Source organism: Branchiostoma lanceolatum, chromosome 1, assembly GCF_035083965.1.
Source record: "Branchiostoma lanceolatum isolate klBraLanc5 chromosome 1, klBraLanc5.hap2, whole genome shotgun sequence".
NCBI classification, from domain to species: domain Eukaryota; kingdom Metazoa; phylum Chordata; class Leptocardii; order Amphioxiformes; family Branchiostomatidae; genus Branchiostoma; species Branchiostoma lanceolatum.
In genome coordinates, this window is record NC_089722.1 from 19,550,686 (window position 1) to 19,565,782 (window position 15,097).

The 15,097-nt window shown below is 38.6% G+C and overlaps 1 protein-coding gene across 3 annotated transcripts in view; it reads left to right on the forward strand.

The window, feature by feature from the left end:
- Nucleotides 1–893: 893 nt before the first annotated feature.
- The window catches only part of LOC136439838 (myotubularin-related protein 3-like), a 41,063-nt gene continuing 26,859 nt past the window's right edge, over nt 894–15,097 (forward strand). For 2 of the 3 annotated variants that reach the window (XM_066435471.1, XM_066435486.1), the window contains exons 1-2: nt 894–1,094; nt 13,927–14,045. In XM_066435471.1, coding sequence (XP_066291568.1) covers nt 14,040–14,045 — 6 coding nt within the window. In that variant the 5' untranslated portion in view covers nt 894–1,094; nt 13,927–14,039. Of the gene's footprint in view, nt 1,095–7,798; nt 7,824–13,926; nt 14,046–15,097 lie in introns of those variants that run through there. The other variant, XM_066435479.1, reaches the window with a different exon arrangement.

The window sequence follows — 15,097 nt, forward strand, 5'->3', positions numbered from 1 at the left end:
CCGGGGAAACGCAACCCTTTTTCCTTGCAGTGCTAGTTCACAATGTTAGATGAGGGTCTGCATGGAGGGACTGTGCTAGATTTGGGTATCTCAGTTGCAGCGACATAACCCGCCAACGTTTCGTTGTGACTTTTGGGGAATTCTGGTGTTTGAATATGCCATAAGAAGAATTTACTAGTAGTAAAGCTTAACGATGAATTCTGCATAGCAAACAACGTGTTACATAGATTGAAGTAAACCATTTACGCTTCATGAATAATTTACCGACAACACTTAACGTTGAATTAGAGCGAGTCGGCTACAATTAACAGAGAATTGAAATAGCCCCCTACGCCATGTCACGTCACGCATAATGGAAAAGGCACACAGACCCGTTTAAAAGTCAAGTCAAGTCAGTCAAAGCCTTTATTTTTCTTCGAAGTGCTTGTAACGTTATCACTACCTTCGATTCTATAAATATGGACCTTCGTTGCTAATGTAAAGAATTAGCCATGCTACAGGTTCACGTATTTCTTTTCAAAGGTGTGACAACCTTTGGTATATAAACAGGTACATATGATATTAATAAAGAGTAGATATAGATTTCTAGCCTCTCCCAGGCTTCCGTCCTATCGCTGGGAAAATAGTAGAAATCAGCCGAGGTACTCCTATATCCGCTATACAGGGTAGGTCCGCTATACAGTAAAGTACATCGAAATGGAACTTTACTGAATAGCGGACCTACCCTGTATAGCGGAGTACTTCGGCTGATTTCTACTATTTTCCCAGCGATAGGACGGAAGCCTGGTAGAGGCTAATAGATTTCTATGAGCACCGCTTGTGCTTTAAAACATGTGTTCAAATTTCCCGCCACGCGTAATTAGTGTTGCATGTCGGGAAATCACCTGACAGAACTCATGACATCATCAGTTGTTGCCGTCCCCTCCCCTGCCAGACGACCGCCATTTTCTGTACTCTCTCCACAGGGAAGTGCCGAAAATTGCCAAAAATCCGGCGCTTGGGCAGCCTTTGGAGACTTGAGACGATGGCCAATCTTTCATCGATTCCTTTTGGTGAAGGTGCATCAATCTGAGGCGTTTTCTGAGGAAAACAAGGTGAGAGATTTAATTTTTCCGTGTCGAGCAAGTTGTCAAAATAATTTGACCTAGAGCGAAAATTTGATACTTCAATTCCAGCTGATCAGTTTTCCCCGCCCTTTGACAGATCTAGAAATCATTGGAGTACCCTTTATCAGGGCTAACAAAAGTCTAGTTCTGATGTTAATAATATCGTAAAATATGCAATTTACGGCGTGTATAAAGTGTCCAGCGGAGCTTGAGATTGTTGTGTTTACAAGCACGATTCTAACATTTTTGCTACCAAAACAAATGTTGCATCATCATAACAGAACTCCCTCTTAAAGATTCAAATCTTCTACATGTGAAAAATCACCCAGTTCTTGGTCCTTCATTTAGTTTACTATGCATTTACAATACCCAAGGGACTGGCTACCGTCTGTGAAAATGCAGACTTCAACGCATAAATTAGTTCCATGTGGAGCACGGTGATACTGATGGAAGATGTGACATGACAATTTCCACTTTACAGGTGCTTAAATGTGTCGGAAGCGTCACCATATCAAAATGTCTTAATACACTTAAGAGAGACATGTCTTATCTATTGGCAAAGATCTGTCATCTCATTATATTTTACATATACTAAACTAATTTCTTGTGACGCTGTTAACGAATTTTGCCATTATATAATGTTGTAACCTACAAATTTTGAATTTTCTGAGAACTTTCTAGAAGAAGATCTTATCTTTGAGATGAAAAACAGTTATCTGTCAAAGAAATCTTATTCATGACAACATCAAACCCGATAGAGATATTAGAATGCAGGAAAAAGTTTGTGCAATTGTATTTTGTTTTTATTTTAGGTCAGTTGTTGTTTTGAGATCATATGATTATGATATTGTGGTAGATGGCATTCTGATGATGCTCCAAAATAACCTACAAACTCCATGTGATGTGGAGCTGTGTGTTTGTTACATGTTTCTTTTATACCTACATGTATAACTTGGACCATTGGAAACTAAGACAAGGCCTATGTTTTATATACATACATATGTTAGTGCTGAAAGCAATGGCAATGAGTGAAACTGAAACGGATGACATCATCATGATTTTTGGAGTTTCCCTTACACCTGGATTTTCCCAGTGAAGTGATCATGTGAGCTTCACATACAGGTGTTTTCCATTACTACCACCTACAGAAGATCAAGTGTGGCAGTTTGCCAACTACTGTAGACTAGTGTAGTTCTTTAAATTTTCGTGGCGGTGTTATGTTCCTTGGTTTTTGAGGTGAACCACTGGTGTTTCCATTACAAACTGTAGCGTACAGTACGGTATATGACTATCGCGAACTTGAAACCACCACGGACGCTCAATATTCTCCTTACTGCAAAATTAATACATTACTGTGAACATGAAGGCATTTACAATATTTTATGCAGGTATACTATATTCCGATAATATTCCAAGGTTACTGTAAGTGCATTTAAGTTTGGGTGGTTTTTATTTCGCGCTATCAAAGGTGAAAATGGAGTGTTCGCGGTGGTACCGCGAACATTTCTGCGTTTACAGTAACAGGAAGTAACTACCATGCCTGGCAACCAACAATACATCCAAGGGACTCATGGAATTTCCCCATGTGGGATGTGGGATGTTTTTGTTAATTAAGAGAAGACAGGTTTCCCTATGTTTTGATGGTTAGTCATCTTGTCTCGAGTACTAGCTTAGATGCCAGGGCTCGAAATACTGGGTGCATGTGAACCCAGTGCACCCAGATTTGGAGCTGTGCACCTAATTTTTTAATGTGGGTGCACTGGTGCACCCAAATATTTTCGTACAGTTTAATGTGTAAAGGTATCACTGCACACTAGTAGACAGCATATTCTTGACATCTGAGTGTAAGAAAATAATAAGATCTTTGTTGTAGTACTTGTTTAAGATTTGTTGTGTGTTAGAATTTGAGTTAATTTCTATTTTGAAAGCTTCAAAACTGCGTGCATGAGGCTTTTTTTAATGTCAGAAGAGACTGCTAAAAGACCAAGGCTTTTAAATATACTAGTAATGCTTTCCTTTATTTCTTCCGTGGCGTTGATTTTTTTCTTCACCGAGGTCGATGTTTATAACACGCTGGGACCCTTATACGTCACTAATTAGTCTTATTGAAATTCTATCGAGAAAATGAATGCACCACAGTAATTTTGTACACATATTAAAAAAATAGTTTGTTTGATTGATTGATTGATGATTAATAAATACACTTTTCATTCGAATTATTTTTATTTTTACTTTATTTTTATGGTTATTACTGTTTTTGACTTTGCAAGTAAAATATGAAAGCGTCGTCACCAAGCTCCCCTTTCAGATACAAGCTCAGAAGAGGAACAGTAAGGTTTATGCTTACAATATATGTTACATGCTACTTTATTTTATGTGGTGCACCCAAAATTTTTTTGGTGCACCCAATTTTTTAGGTTGGGTGCACCAGTGCACCTGATCCCAAAACTGAATTTCGAGCCCTGGATGCTATTTTTTTTATATGAAATATTATTAAAACTGTCAATCACTGCTCCATGTTACTTATGGAATTTCCCTATCTGGGATGTGGGATGTTTTGTAGATGCATTGGCTCGATCACAGGTGTCTCTAGCTTTAAATTTTTTCAGTCCCACTCACTCACTCACCCACTCATTCATTCAGTCATTGTTTGTGAGCCCATCTTGTTTTCATTCCTAAATTTCTCAGATAAACTTATGAACATATATATTCATCTATTCAGATTTTTTTGGACGCATGGGGTGAAATTTTTTTCTGTTCAGGGGGTGTCCCAAGAAAAAAAATTTGGTCCTGGGACGGAGGGGCAGCCCTGGAGACAGCCCTGGTCTAGATAATCTTTCCCACTCCTCTAAACAACAGAAAAAAACAGTCTCATCGGCTCACCTGAACATGTGTAAGAAAATGAAACTAAAACTTAGAAGGGAAAATATTTACAATTTTACAATCTCTGTTCAATACACAATGAAAGATGAACAAAATTGACATACTCATTTGTGCAGTTGTGTATCTTCCACCAATCTTATTGATTTCAAAGTGGCCATCCAAATTCCAAGCATGTTTTTCTTGGACAGGACACCTTTTGGATGACAGCTGCACGGGTATGTGGGTTGGTGATCAATGTGTGGTCCTCTCCCTGAAATCTGAGTAGAACTAACTACTGTACAGTACACTATATTGGTTTCAAGTGATAGAACTAGTGTTAATCTCCTAAGCAGGTCTTGGAAGAGAAGATCATGTTACGTATTTAGCTGTCCTATTTTCTAACAGCTGGCTAAATTGATTCTGAAATCCAGCCAAGTGTTAAGCTGAAGTTTGTCTCAAATTTTCTCAAGGGCAAGAGAGAGATAGTTTGAATCAACTTGACCTTCTTCCTGCTGAAGTAGCCTTGTGGCACCAAATTTGTTTGGATTACAGCATCAGGCAGCCAGCAGAAGGTTAAACTGAACAGCTGGTTTTGGGGCTGGCCTCCATCTTTACTAAATGTGATTTCTAGAGCCTTGATCTTTTCACAAGGTTGCACAGCGCTGAAGGTCACATTTAGTGAATTACATATAGCAAAAGATTGCAATAGAAAAACCTATACCTCCATTTTTCATAGGATATAACTTCTACTAAGTTCTATGACATTTTGTGGTATGCCTCATCTCAAGGAAAAGTGCAACTCCTAAATGCATACACATGTATCAGTGCTAGCCTTGCATTGCTGGCATTCTAATACTGAAATGTGATACTGACTGAGTCTGAAAGTGGGTCGATGCCACTGCCAGAGACTTTAAAACTTGACCTCTGCCCCAGAAACTATTTACCCTGCCACAGAATTCTTGCTTGCCAGGTACAAAGTGATACGAAGTCACGAAGAACAAAACATTTCGTTTATTAAATTACCTTATAGTTATACATGTAGGTATATTTTTTGGTGCATGCCTGCTAGACTGGATACCACTGGTATCACGTATATGTATTGAGATCTGTCTCAAGGGCATGCAAGCATATGTAGCGACAATGGGCAAAAGGTTTTTCTAGGCATGCACATTATCAATGATAATGTGAAGATTTAGATCATGTACAGAGGCATTAGTACTAGTATCTCTCCAAAGTTAACTGAGGGTGACCAAAGCATTTTATACCCCACTGGCCATGCCTACAAAATTTGAAATGTATAGTAACATCATACATTTGTACAGCATGCTGTAATTCTGATCAGGTGGATTTTATAAGCCTCAGAATTGTACACCGGAGAAGACAACCTGCATGTCCGTTGGGATTGTGTCCCTTTAAAAAAGATCAACAGACCAGACGAAGCTGGTTTGTTTATTTTCCTCCTACGCCTGCCTTTGCGTTTACCTAGTGTTCAGAGGAATGTGTTTCAGACTTTGATCTCTGTCCCACGGTATATTGTTATGTTTACGGCCATCATAAAATCATATTCAAGCTGTAGCCAACTTTAAAAATTGATTATACTTTGGCTTGGGGAGTAAAAAGAATGTTCACATATCGTCTCAGCCACTCATGGTACCAGTACACTTCTAGACAGTCTAGTATCATATATCCTTCTTGGACAGCTTTGAAGTCAAGACTATTAAGTTTATGGACTAACTTTATGAATCCCAGAAACAAGTACCAGTATCATCGGTTAATCTTCTCTTTTGTTCTAGTCTCATGTGACTTAATAAATTTGTTAATTGGTCACAATTGGTAGCAATAAAGCATATGCAGTTTCATGTACTCTAGTGGTTCAAGTCAATATTGGCTGGCAGGTTGTGTGCAAGTCATACGTAGATTTTTCAGAAGATAAGAATTCCAATACTCAAACATGTGTATATTTTTTAATGAACTTCTGTTGTTGAGTTTTGTTGAAAAAAGGGTCAGTTTTACTGGGAAAACTCATCCATTTTTGTATTCCATTTGGGTATTCAATGGCTGCAGAGGTACATGTACATGATATTTGCATGAGGTAGTTTGATGTACACTGTACTTGTGCCAACTGGCAAGTCTAGCTCTAGGTTACCACCACAGCTGGAGCCCATGCCACTCGGGGTCAGTGCACTTGTTCCATTTTAAGACTGGATGTTGAACTTCTGTGACACTATCCCTGTCAGTTTGTAACCTTGAAGTTGAAGATGTACCATCACGTCTCTGTTGGTATTTTTGCTTCCACATATTAGTATTGACTTATGGTTATGTATGGTCTAGATGGTATTTGTTGTCAGTAACACGTGTTGCCAAGGCTGGGTCTGTCAAATTTTCAAAAGGGTATTCTGTGACAATCTGTGTGCTGCTCTTTTTTTGTTCGAAATTAAAGTGTTTAAATGATTATTCTGATACTCAAGTACTTGAAGGAAAAGTTATAGCAGTGCTAAAACAAGGAATACCTTTATAACCTTAATGAAAATATTGCCTTAAGAAATAGCTGAGCCATAAAGATTTATCATTATTTATACCAGACCAGATAAAAAATCATGAATGCCTGGGGAAGAATATTGTAGCAGTGGTCATGCTTCCATTTGCATGCCTTTGTAATAAGCCCGAAGCAATGGCCTTTTCACACCGGCAATATTTCTGCTGTCCAATTTACCTGAGATTGGGCACCCTGCAGAGTGAACATGACGGATATGTCTGCCCCGGGTATGGGACATGTACAGTGCTTGAAATACTGGGTGCATATGCACTTATGCACATCCTGTCAACTTAATTTTTGACAGTGCCACGGTGCACCTAGATATTTGTGTAGTGTTACTTACATCTGTAGTGTACACTAGTATTTTTCACATTTACAGAAAAAATTATAAAACCTTTGTTGAATTACATGTTTAGAATTTTGAACTTAGCTGTAGTATTTCATACTGAAGCTCTGAAGAGACGAAATAATGTTTGTAATTAGGTTTTACTGACATTGTACTTTATTTCATGTTGTGTACTCATAGTTTTTGTGTGCAACTATTCAAATGGGGTTCAAACTTACCCAGGGTTTGTAATTCGTTGACACTTTGTGGTGGAATACAGAAGAACAGTGCGTGGTCACAGGTAGGAAGCTGTTGAGAACGTTGGCAAAAAATTCTTTTCTAGTCTCACTGTTCATGGGATGATCTTATTTACCAAAAATATGTCTAATTCCTCACATCCAGATGTCCCTGATGCAATCTTTTCCAGGTTGCCGATAGCCCCTCCCACTATCCTTCCTACCCTTGAGCATGAAATTGAAATCATTGAAGGCAAGGTCACTACTCTTTGAAGCACAAGGTCAACATTCCATATTTAAGGGCAAACAATATATTCTAATTCTAAAGGTCTTTGCTATGGTTCATAATTACATGACCTTTTGAATTGTATTTGGTGATTTCGAAACTCACTAAAAAAAAGTAATGCAAGTGACGTTAGTAGAACAAAAATGTATGATTGCTGAAACATAGAACTGTATAGATATAGAAATGCAGAAGCAATGTAGGTAGATGTGGACTAAAACTATACAATATATGCTGCTGTTGAGGAAAAGGGGGTGTGTACGGTATATTTTTGAGGCCCTCTACCTTCCCAGGGGCACGCCCCCTTTACACCATATCCACCAGCACAAGGTCAGCCACGTATGCAAGCACGGCTTCATTAAACATGCAGGGCACGTTTCACCCCTACTGTCAGGTAGGCGTGACCCAGCCCTGCACCAGTAACATGCATGGCGGCGTAGGATTTGGAATATTCCAGCGTCAACTAATGGTGAAGGTACATGTACCCTTTGACTTTGTCCCATTTACAAAGGTCACATACATGTATGGTATCATGTGAAGTATTAATGATATTTCCCACCTTCTGAACAACCTTAAAGTTTGTTCTTGCACAATAATTTCTCCTGACGGCGATTTATACAGTAAGGTTTATGCTCGAGCTTATCTGATTAAGTTGTTGTTCTTTATGTGGCTGCTGTCTGTACATGGCCTTTATAATATATGGGTGGTCATGATGTCTTAATGCATGAAGGTTTGGTTGAAAGAGCCATAAATCAAGTTGAAATCTATACATGTAACATGCATATGGGTCCATGCCTGCAGTGGGGGAACTTTATAGATTGATTATTTGATGTGCCCTATTTACAGCTGTTAAGTTGCATTTTACCGCTTTAATCTGTTTTGTAATGCGGTAGATATAGTTTTGTAATTAAGTTTGTGGGATCAACCTACAGCATCTTAATGTATGAAGAGAACAGATTCATATTCAAAGACATTTTGATTTTATATGATGAACATGTATGAATTTGACTAATAGTATATTAGCCAGGTGAGTAAATGTAGAAGAAAGATTATCGGAAACAATTGTGCGCCCTTGTTGTCTGCAAGTAGTCAGCTCTGTAGCCAGCACATGTGTGTACACATGCATCTGTAATTACCTTGAGGATATTGAATTGTATTTATGTCGGCTCTGTGGCAATGTCCACATCTCTTAGATATATTGTGCCCTGCATTTTCTTGCGAACTTGCAAACGGTTATGGAAATAGTCAGCAAACAAGAATTCTCTTCCGATTTAGATAAATTCCTCAATAAGAATTACGAATTAACGCCGTGCTCAATTGAAAGCGCACTCGATGACCTTGTATTGCCACTTCAAGAAGCCGGTAAAAAATCGCTTAGACTACGCTGTACAAAGAAAGGAAGACAAACTCAAAACAAACGCAAAACTAAGAAAAACTGGTTCACAGAGACGTGTGCAGCAGCCCGACGAAATTTAAATAATCTGGGCAAATTGCTTTCAAAAAATCCACGGCACCCCTTTATCAGGGGCCAGTATTTTAAAAGGAAGAAAGAATATATTAGACTGATTCGGAAAACGAAAAAAGATCACAAAGACAACATTCTCCAACAACTTGACTCTCATTCGGCCAACAAGTTGAACAACCCGTCAGCGTTTTGGGATCTAATTAAACTGTTTAAATCAAATGATCACAACGCCTTACAAGAAACAATTGACAAACAAGCCCTTCACACGCACTTTGAAAATTTGTATGGAAAAACCTTCGAATTCAACTCTGACAAGTCCGAAACAGAAATCGATAACACTTTACACTGCCAGATCAAAACGGAATTACTGAAACTAGAGAGTGATTTGGAAACGTATAATCCCTTAGACACAGGGATAAATCAAAACGAAATCCGACTAGCAATCTCCAAATTAAAGAACAGTAAAGCCTCTGGAAACGACTTAATACTTAATGAAATGTTGCAAAGTGCTGCCCATATCCTTATAAATCCGTTGGCCAAATTATTCAATTTAATCCTGTCATCAGGCCACTTTCCGCAAAAATGGTGTGAAAGTCATATTGTCCCCATACACAAAGGCGGCTCCAAAGACGACCCTAACAACTATAGGGGGATCTCTGTCACTAGTTGTCTTGCCAAGTTATTCACAACAATTCTGAACACACGCCTCACTAACTATTTAGACGAACATTCCATTATCTCCCCAAATCAGTCAGGTTTCAGGAAAAACTTTAAGACAAGCGATAATCTGTTTGTCATTGACTCGTTAATATCTAAACACACCAATACTAACAAACGTTTATATGCATGTTTTGTAGATTTTAGAAAAGCATTTGACTGTGTGTGGAGAGAGGGACTCCGTTACAAATTACGAAGTTCGGGAATAGGTGGTAAATTCTATAGTTTACTTACATCAATGTATTCTAATCCAAAGACCTGCGTCAAAACCTCTGCGGGTCTTACACCATTATTCATTACTGATAGAGGCGTGAGACAGGGGTGTAACCTCTCTCCCACACTTTTTAACTTATTCATAAATGATTTAGTCAAAGAATTAGATAATCCCGACTGTGAACCCCCCACTCTACACAATCTACTTGTTCCTTGTTTATTATATGCTGATGATGTCGTGATATTTTCAGAGTCGGAAAAAGGATTACAACATGCCTTGGACAGACTGAACATGTTCTGTACAAAATGGAAACTACAATTAAACATGAAGAAAACTAAAGTTGTAATTTTCAACAAATCTGGACGATCAGTAAAAAATGTCAAATTTTCCTTTGGCTCAGATACTATTGAAATAACAAATTCTTATTGTTATCTGGGACTATTGTTGTCCTCATCAGGCACTTTTTCCTTAGCAAAAAAACAGTTGTCCTTAAAAGCACGCAAAGCCCTTTTCAGTCTCAAACCGCTCTTTCGCTCACCTCTGTCCCCTAAGGCTCTGTTAAGAATATTTGATGTGTGTGTTAAATCTATTATGTTATATGGCAGTGAAGTTTGGGGCAAGGACCATTTGAATGACAGGTGTCCGATTGAAAATGAAACTATGCAGAGCCGTTTCTGTAAAAATATTCTTGGAGTGCACCGAAATTCCAGTAATATAGCAAGTAAAGCAGAGCTTGGAGTGTTCCCGGTAGATTTAGATGTGTCAATCCGCATAGTTAAGTATTGGTTGCGCCTCAGACAACTCGATCCTTTGACTCATCCTTTACAAGTAGATGCTCTATTGTATCAACAGTCTTCCCAAGTGAATAGCAACAAGAAAAACTGGTTACAACATGTGAAAGATGTACTTGACAATAGCGGATACTCCTTTATCTGGAACGCCAACAATCTCGATCTAGACATACAACATATATGTACATTGTTAAGAAAAAGGCTGACCGACATTTACATTCAAAGTTTTCTTTATAAATTATCTATCGATGACAGTAAGTTAAGATTTTATAGGAATGTTAAAACAGAATACTCAATGGAAAAATATCTTTCCAACAAAGATTTTGAACAACGGTCAGCTGTGTGTAAGATACGAATAAGTGCACATCCACTAGAAATAGAAAAGGGTAGATATAAAAAGCTGCCCGCTCACGAGAGAATGTGTAAGTTTTGTACAATGAACGCAGTGGAAAATGAAATACATTTCCTTTGCCAATGCCCTCTATATGAGGCCGAAAGAAACGATTTATATAAAACTGCTTCCGTTAATTCTCCTGGCTTTCACCTTTTGAATAGCTTACAAAAATCCATATCACTACTAAAATCAACAAACCCACTTACGATGAAAAACGTGGGTCTCTTCATTTTCCACTGCCTTCAAAAAAGAAGTTAAACCCAACCATAGTCAACCTTAGTTAACTTAGAACTTTGACAGTAGTCTAGATAACTATTTTTGATTCCCATGTATTCCCATGTACTTGTTTGTCTGCAATTAGCCTTCGGGCATGAACTTGCAATAAAGTTATAAAGTTATTGATAATATGTTATTAACTGCTCTAATTCAATTGTGGTCAAGCGATGTATAACACTTCGGCCCTTAAGCCCCTTTCTGATTAATCAAACGGGCCCAACAACAACCAGCTGGTCAACTCAGCCACACTAACCCTAAGCCTGACCGAGTTGACCAGGGCGTTGGGCTCAGTTGACCAGTGTTTCAAGTTCATGATTCAACTAATTCTTTAGTACAGTAATGATACATTAGAAACGCATACAATATATTTGTAGTGTCACAAATTCATTTGGAGAGGTCACTGAAAAAAAACCTAAAAGAAACCCCTCGCGATTATTTCAGTATTTACAGTATTGTGTATTGGCAATCCATTGCACGAAGATTAAAAATAAGTCAATAAGTAATCTCAAATTTGTTGGTGATGGTCCGCAGCGGATAAAAATCGCTAGTATTGATGTGAATGAAACTACAGACAAACTGAAATTAAAACAAGATTTCTCAGCAGAGATTTGTGATAATGTTGTTCTTGTTACAAAAGAGTGGTGTACATGCATGTACGTGTACAATTTTGTAACTGGGCAAGATTATTGACATAGATAAAGTGAACAAAATTTTTAGTTCATACAAGTTTTACTCCTCTCTTGTTCCATGAAAGTTAGGTCCCCTTTTCACAAGATGCCAATCACTGAGCGACCGTTGGCCAAAAATGTATTTTGTGACCCTTGATTTTATAACTGGAATATGATGCAAGATGTAAAAGTGTGACTTAAAAGACAACAAAACACTCTAGATGTAAAAATTTGTTTTCTTATCTGTGAAATTTTTCAAATGTTTGGTCGCCCAGCGAACATCACAGCCTCTGCCAGAAAGGTGGTGTCAGCGGCTTCAAAGTCATAAGCATGTAGCTAATGGCTTTGACGCCTGAAGGGAATATTCCAAGTCTACTCAAGTGTAACTTGTGATGGGATGGAAGGTTAATCAGTGAATGCAATCTCTTTTCCCTGGTTGTTATGCCAGACATGTACCTTAATTCTACATGCCAAGTCTTGCTTGCACCTCATGCGTGGTTCTACTTAAAATCAGTTGCTGATTCGGGTCTTGTGCCAAGGCTCCTCGAAGTCTTGGCTTTAAGACAAGGTAGATGAATGATAGCCAGAATCACTCTAGGAGCAAAGGTGAAGTTGGAACCTTTTCATTTCCTTGGCTGGAGACTTGAAAAAATTATAAAGCTCTGCCTGGCAGGAAACATTAAGAGGCTGAAAGGGTGGGGAGGTGGTGACTGTGGTGGAAATAGAATACTGAGGTTTGATTTTACATACATGAATATGGGTGTCCACGTGATGCAGCTAATGGTTGCACACTCTGCCTCTCACCACATCTGGTTCAACTTCCGTGTTCACACCCGGGCCTGGACACAACTGCGTATTGTCCTATCGGATAGGGCTGTAAAACATTATACTAATAGTAATACTACTAATAGCGATAGCTAAATCAAAAAGTGTCATGCTTCTTCCTCAGTCTGGGGTTTGAGGGCTTATATGAATATATCAGAGCAAATGGTGATGTCTCACTATCATTACCATGCACCAGGTACAGCTAGTGTGCGATAGCCGTCACTTCTTCTTGGGCGAACAATGTTTAAAGCTTCCTTATGAATTTTTCACCATATTGATTGACAAGATTAAGAGGAAGCTTCAGTCTAGTTACTTACAGCATTTCTAGCTCACACGCCTTGCCTTTTCAAGGATAAAGCAGTTTGGTCGATTAAAGTTCGCTGGTCTAGATAAGTGAAGTTGCAATTTGCTACCAGTGCCATATACAGTTAGGAAAGGGTAGAATCATACTAGAATGTGCTGTACTTTCATTTTTTGTCAGGTAAATCTAGAATTAAAATCTAGAAGCTTAAGATAACATTGCATAACACTCAATAGTCATTGCTTACATTAACAGTATAAAGTGGCTTACAAAAGAAAATATCCGTAACGATTATTGTGACTGCCTTTGTTTACAAGTCCATACTTGTAAAGGAGCTGAAGGCCTATTGGTTGTTGACTATGGCGAAAATATTTGCTTAGTTACAAACGTTATTGCTGACTAAACATATGAGCTCATTCACAAGACAATATCAAAGCACATGACATATCGATATATATAATAAAGCTGCTTACTAAGAGCTGAATATTGACAGATTTATGTTAATTTTACTTGTCATGTTTGTTGTAGCAGAGTACAGGTAGTTGGCATTCGTATCATACCTTGTGCACATTGTCATGTATGGAACTGCTCTTATGTTGAAAGATTTCCATGTCATTTTCAGGTGGATGTAGAACTTCTGTTCTTATAGTACAGAAAACTTTACCTAAAAAGACATTTTCAATGCAGTTGTGTAAAATAGATTTGACTGATATTTGAGTTGGACCCATGCTTTGAATTTGTGGTAAAACCCCAATATCCAGGTCAGGTATTATTCCCTGGGGGGAATTTTTGGTTATTAGGTCAGCAAATTATGGTACATACATTATACTCTGTACACGTTGTAATTGGTGTCAAAGGTCTTCAACTGCTTGTAGCACATTTCCTGCCCACTGGGATCTAAGAAATATGATATACTTTGTTTTACAGGTGAACCAGTAATAGCTTGAAGTAGAGAACCACAGCGTGACGGAGAGAAATCAACAGTTAAGGAAGCGTCAGGACTTTTGCCTGCAGTGGCAAACGTCACTCATCCCAGCCTCATGATGGTGAGCTCATTGGTTCATGGTCTTTTAATATTTTGTAGGATTTTGCATGCTAGACTTTTTCTTCTTCAATATTGCAACATGTATACTTCGGCAGCTTGGTGGGTATGTGCACAGCTTGGTGCACCTGTTCATACCAGGATTTGCAAATTGGGATCAATCCCGTGCCTAGGTGAATCCTGATTCGCAAATCCTGGTATAAACACCTGGTCTTAGCAGCACACAAAAATTATGCACCAAAGAAGTATTTATAGGTCAACTTACATTACGTCAATAAACTTAAAACAACAAAAGTTTTGAAACTTTGTCTGACGAAATGTCAGCCTTGAAAAATGTCCTTTGTATAATTCTTACCTCCAGTACTAAATGCTTTGCAGTACATAGTCTATTGTATGTCATTTTGAATGTGTAAACTGATTGTGTTTTAACTTTCATACAAAATGGAATGCTTGCCATTGTTAAGTTTCACTTTCAACATCATGTGCCTTCCAAAAGATGCTGAGGTAAAAGTCCTACCAAACATGCCCAGACAAAGTTTACACAGGCGGGAACCTGTCACAAGCAGTCTGCTGCACTTTTGACCTGCCCCACATTACAACTTCACACGCAGGGTTGGCGCTAAGCCAGTCGGTTTTGTCTTGTGACTGGGCGTTGTGCCACCATACATAGCCAAACAGGTCCAGTGTGTCCTTGCGCCAACAGAGTGTGCATTGTTGTGAAGAAGTGGGCGTGTGTGTGACCAAGAAGTACACTCATGTACCATGAAAATGTATAGGGGAGGGAACAACCACAAGAATGGGGACAGCGTAAGATAAAACTGTCGCTGGCAAACAACCCATTGTGATGTGAAACGTTGAAGACCACTGTTGTTTTCCTACCTTTTAAGTGGCCTTATTACCTTCGCGACGAATGGTTTCGTCGAGAAGGTTATGCGACGGTGCTTGTCTGTGTGTCTGTTAGTGAACAGAATAAGTCGAGAACGCCTGGATGGTTTGTTGTCGTAGTTGGTGTGTCGGTGTGTATGTGGCAAATCTCAAGATGATTAGATTTTGGGC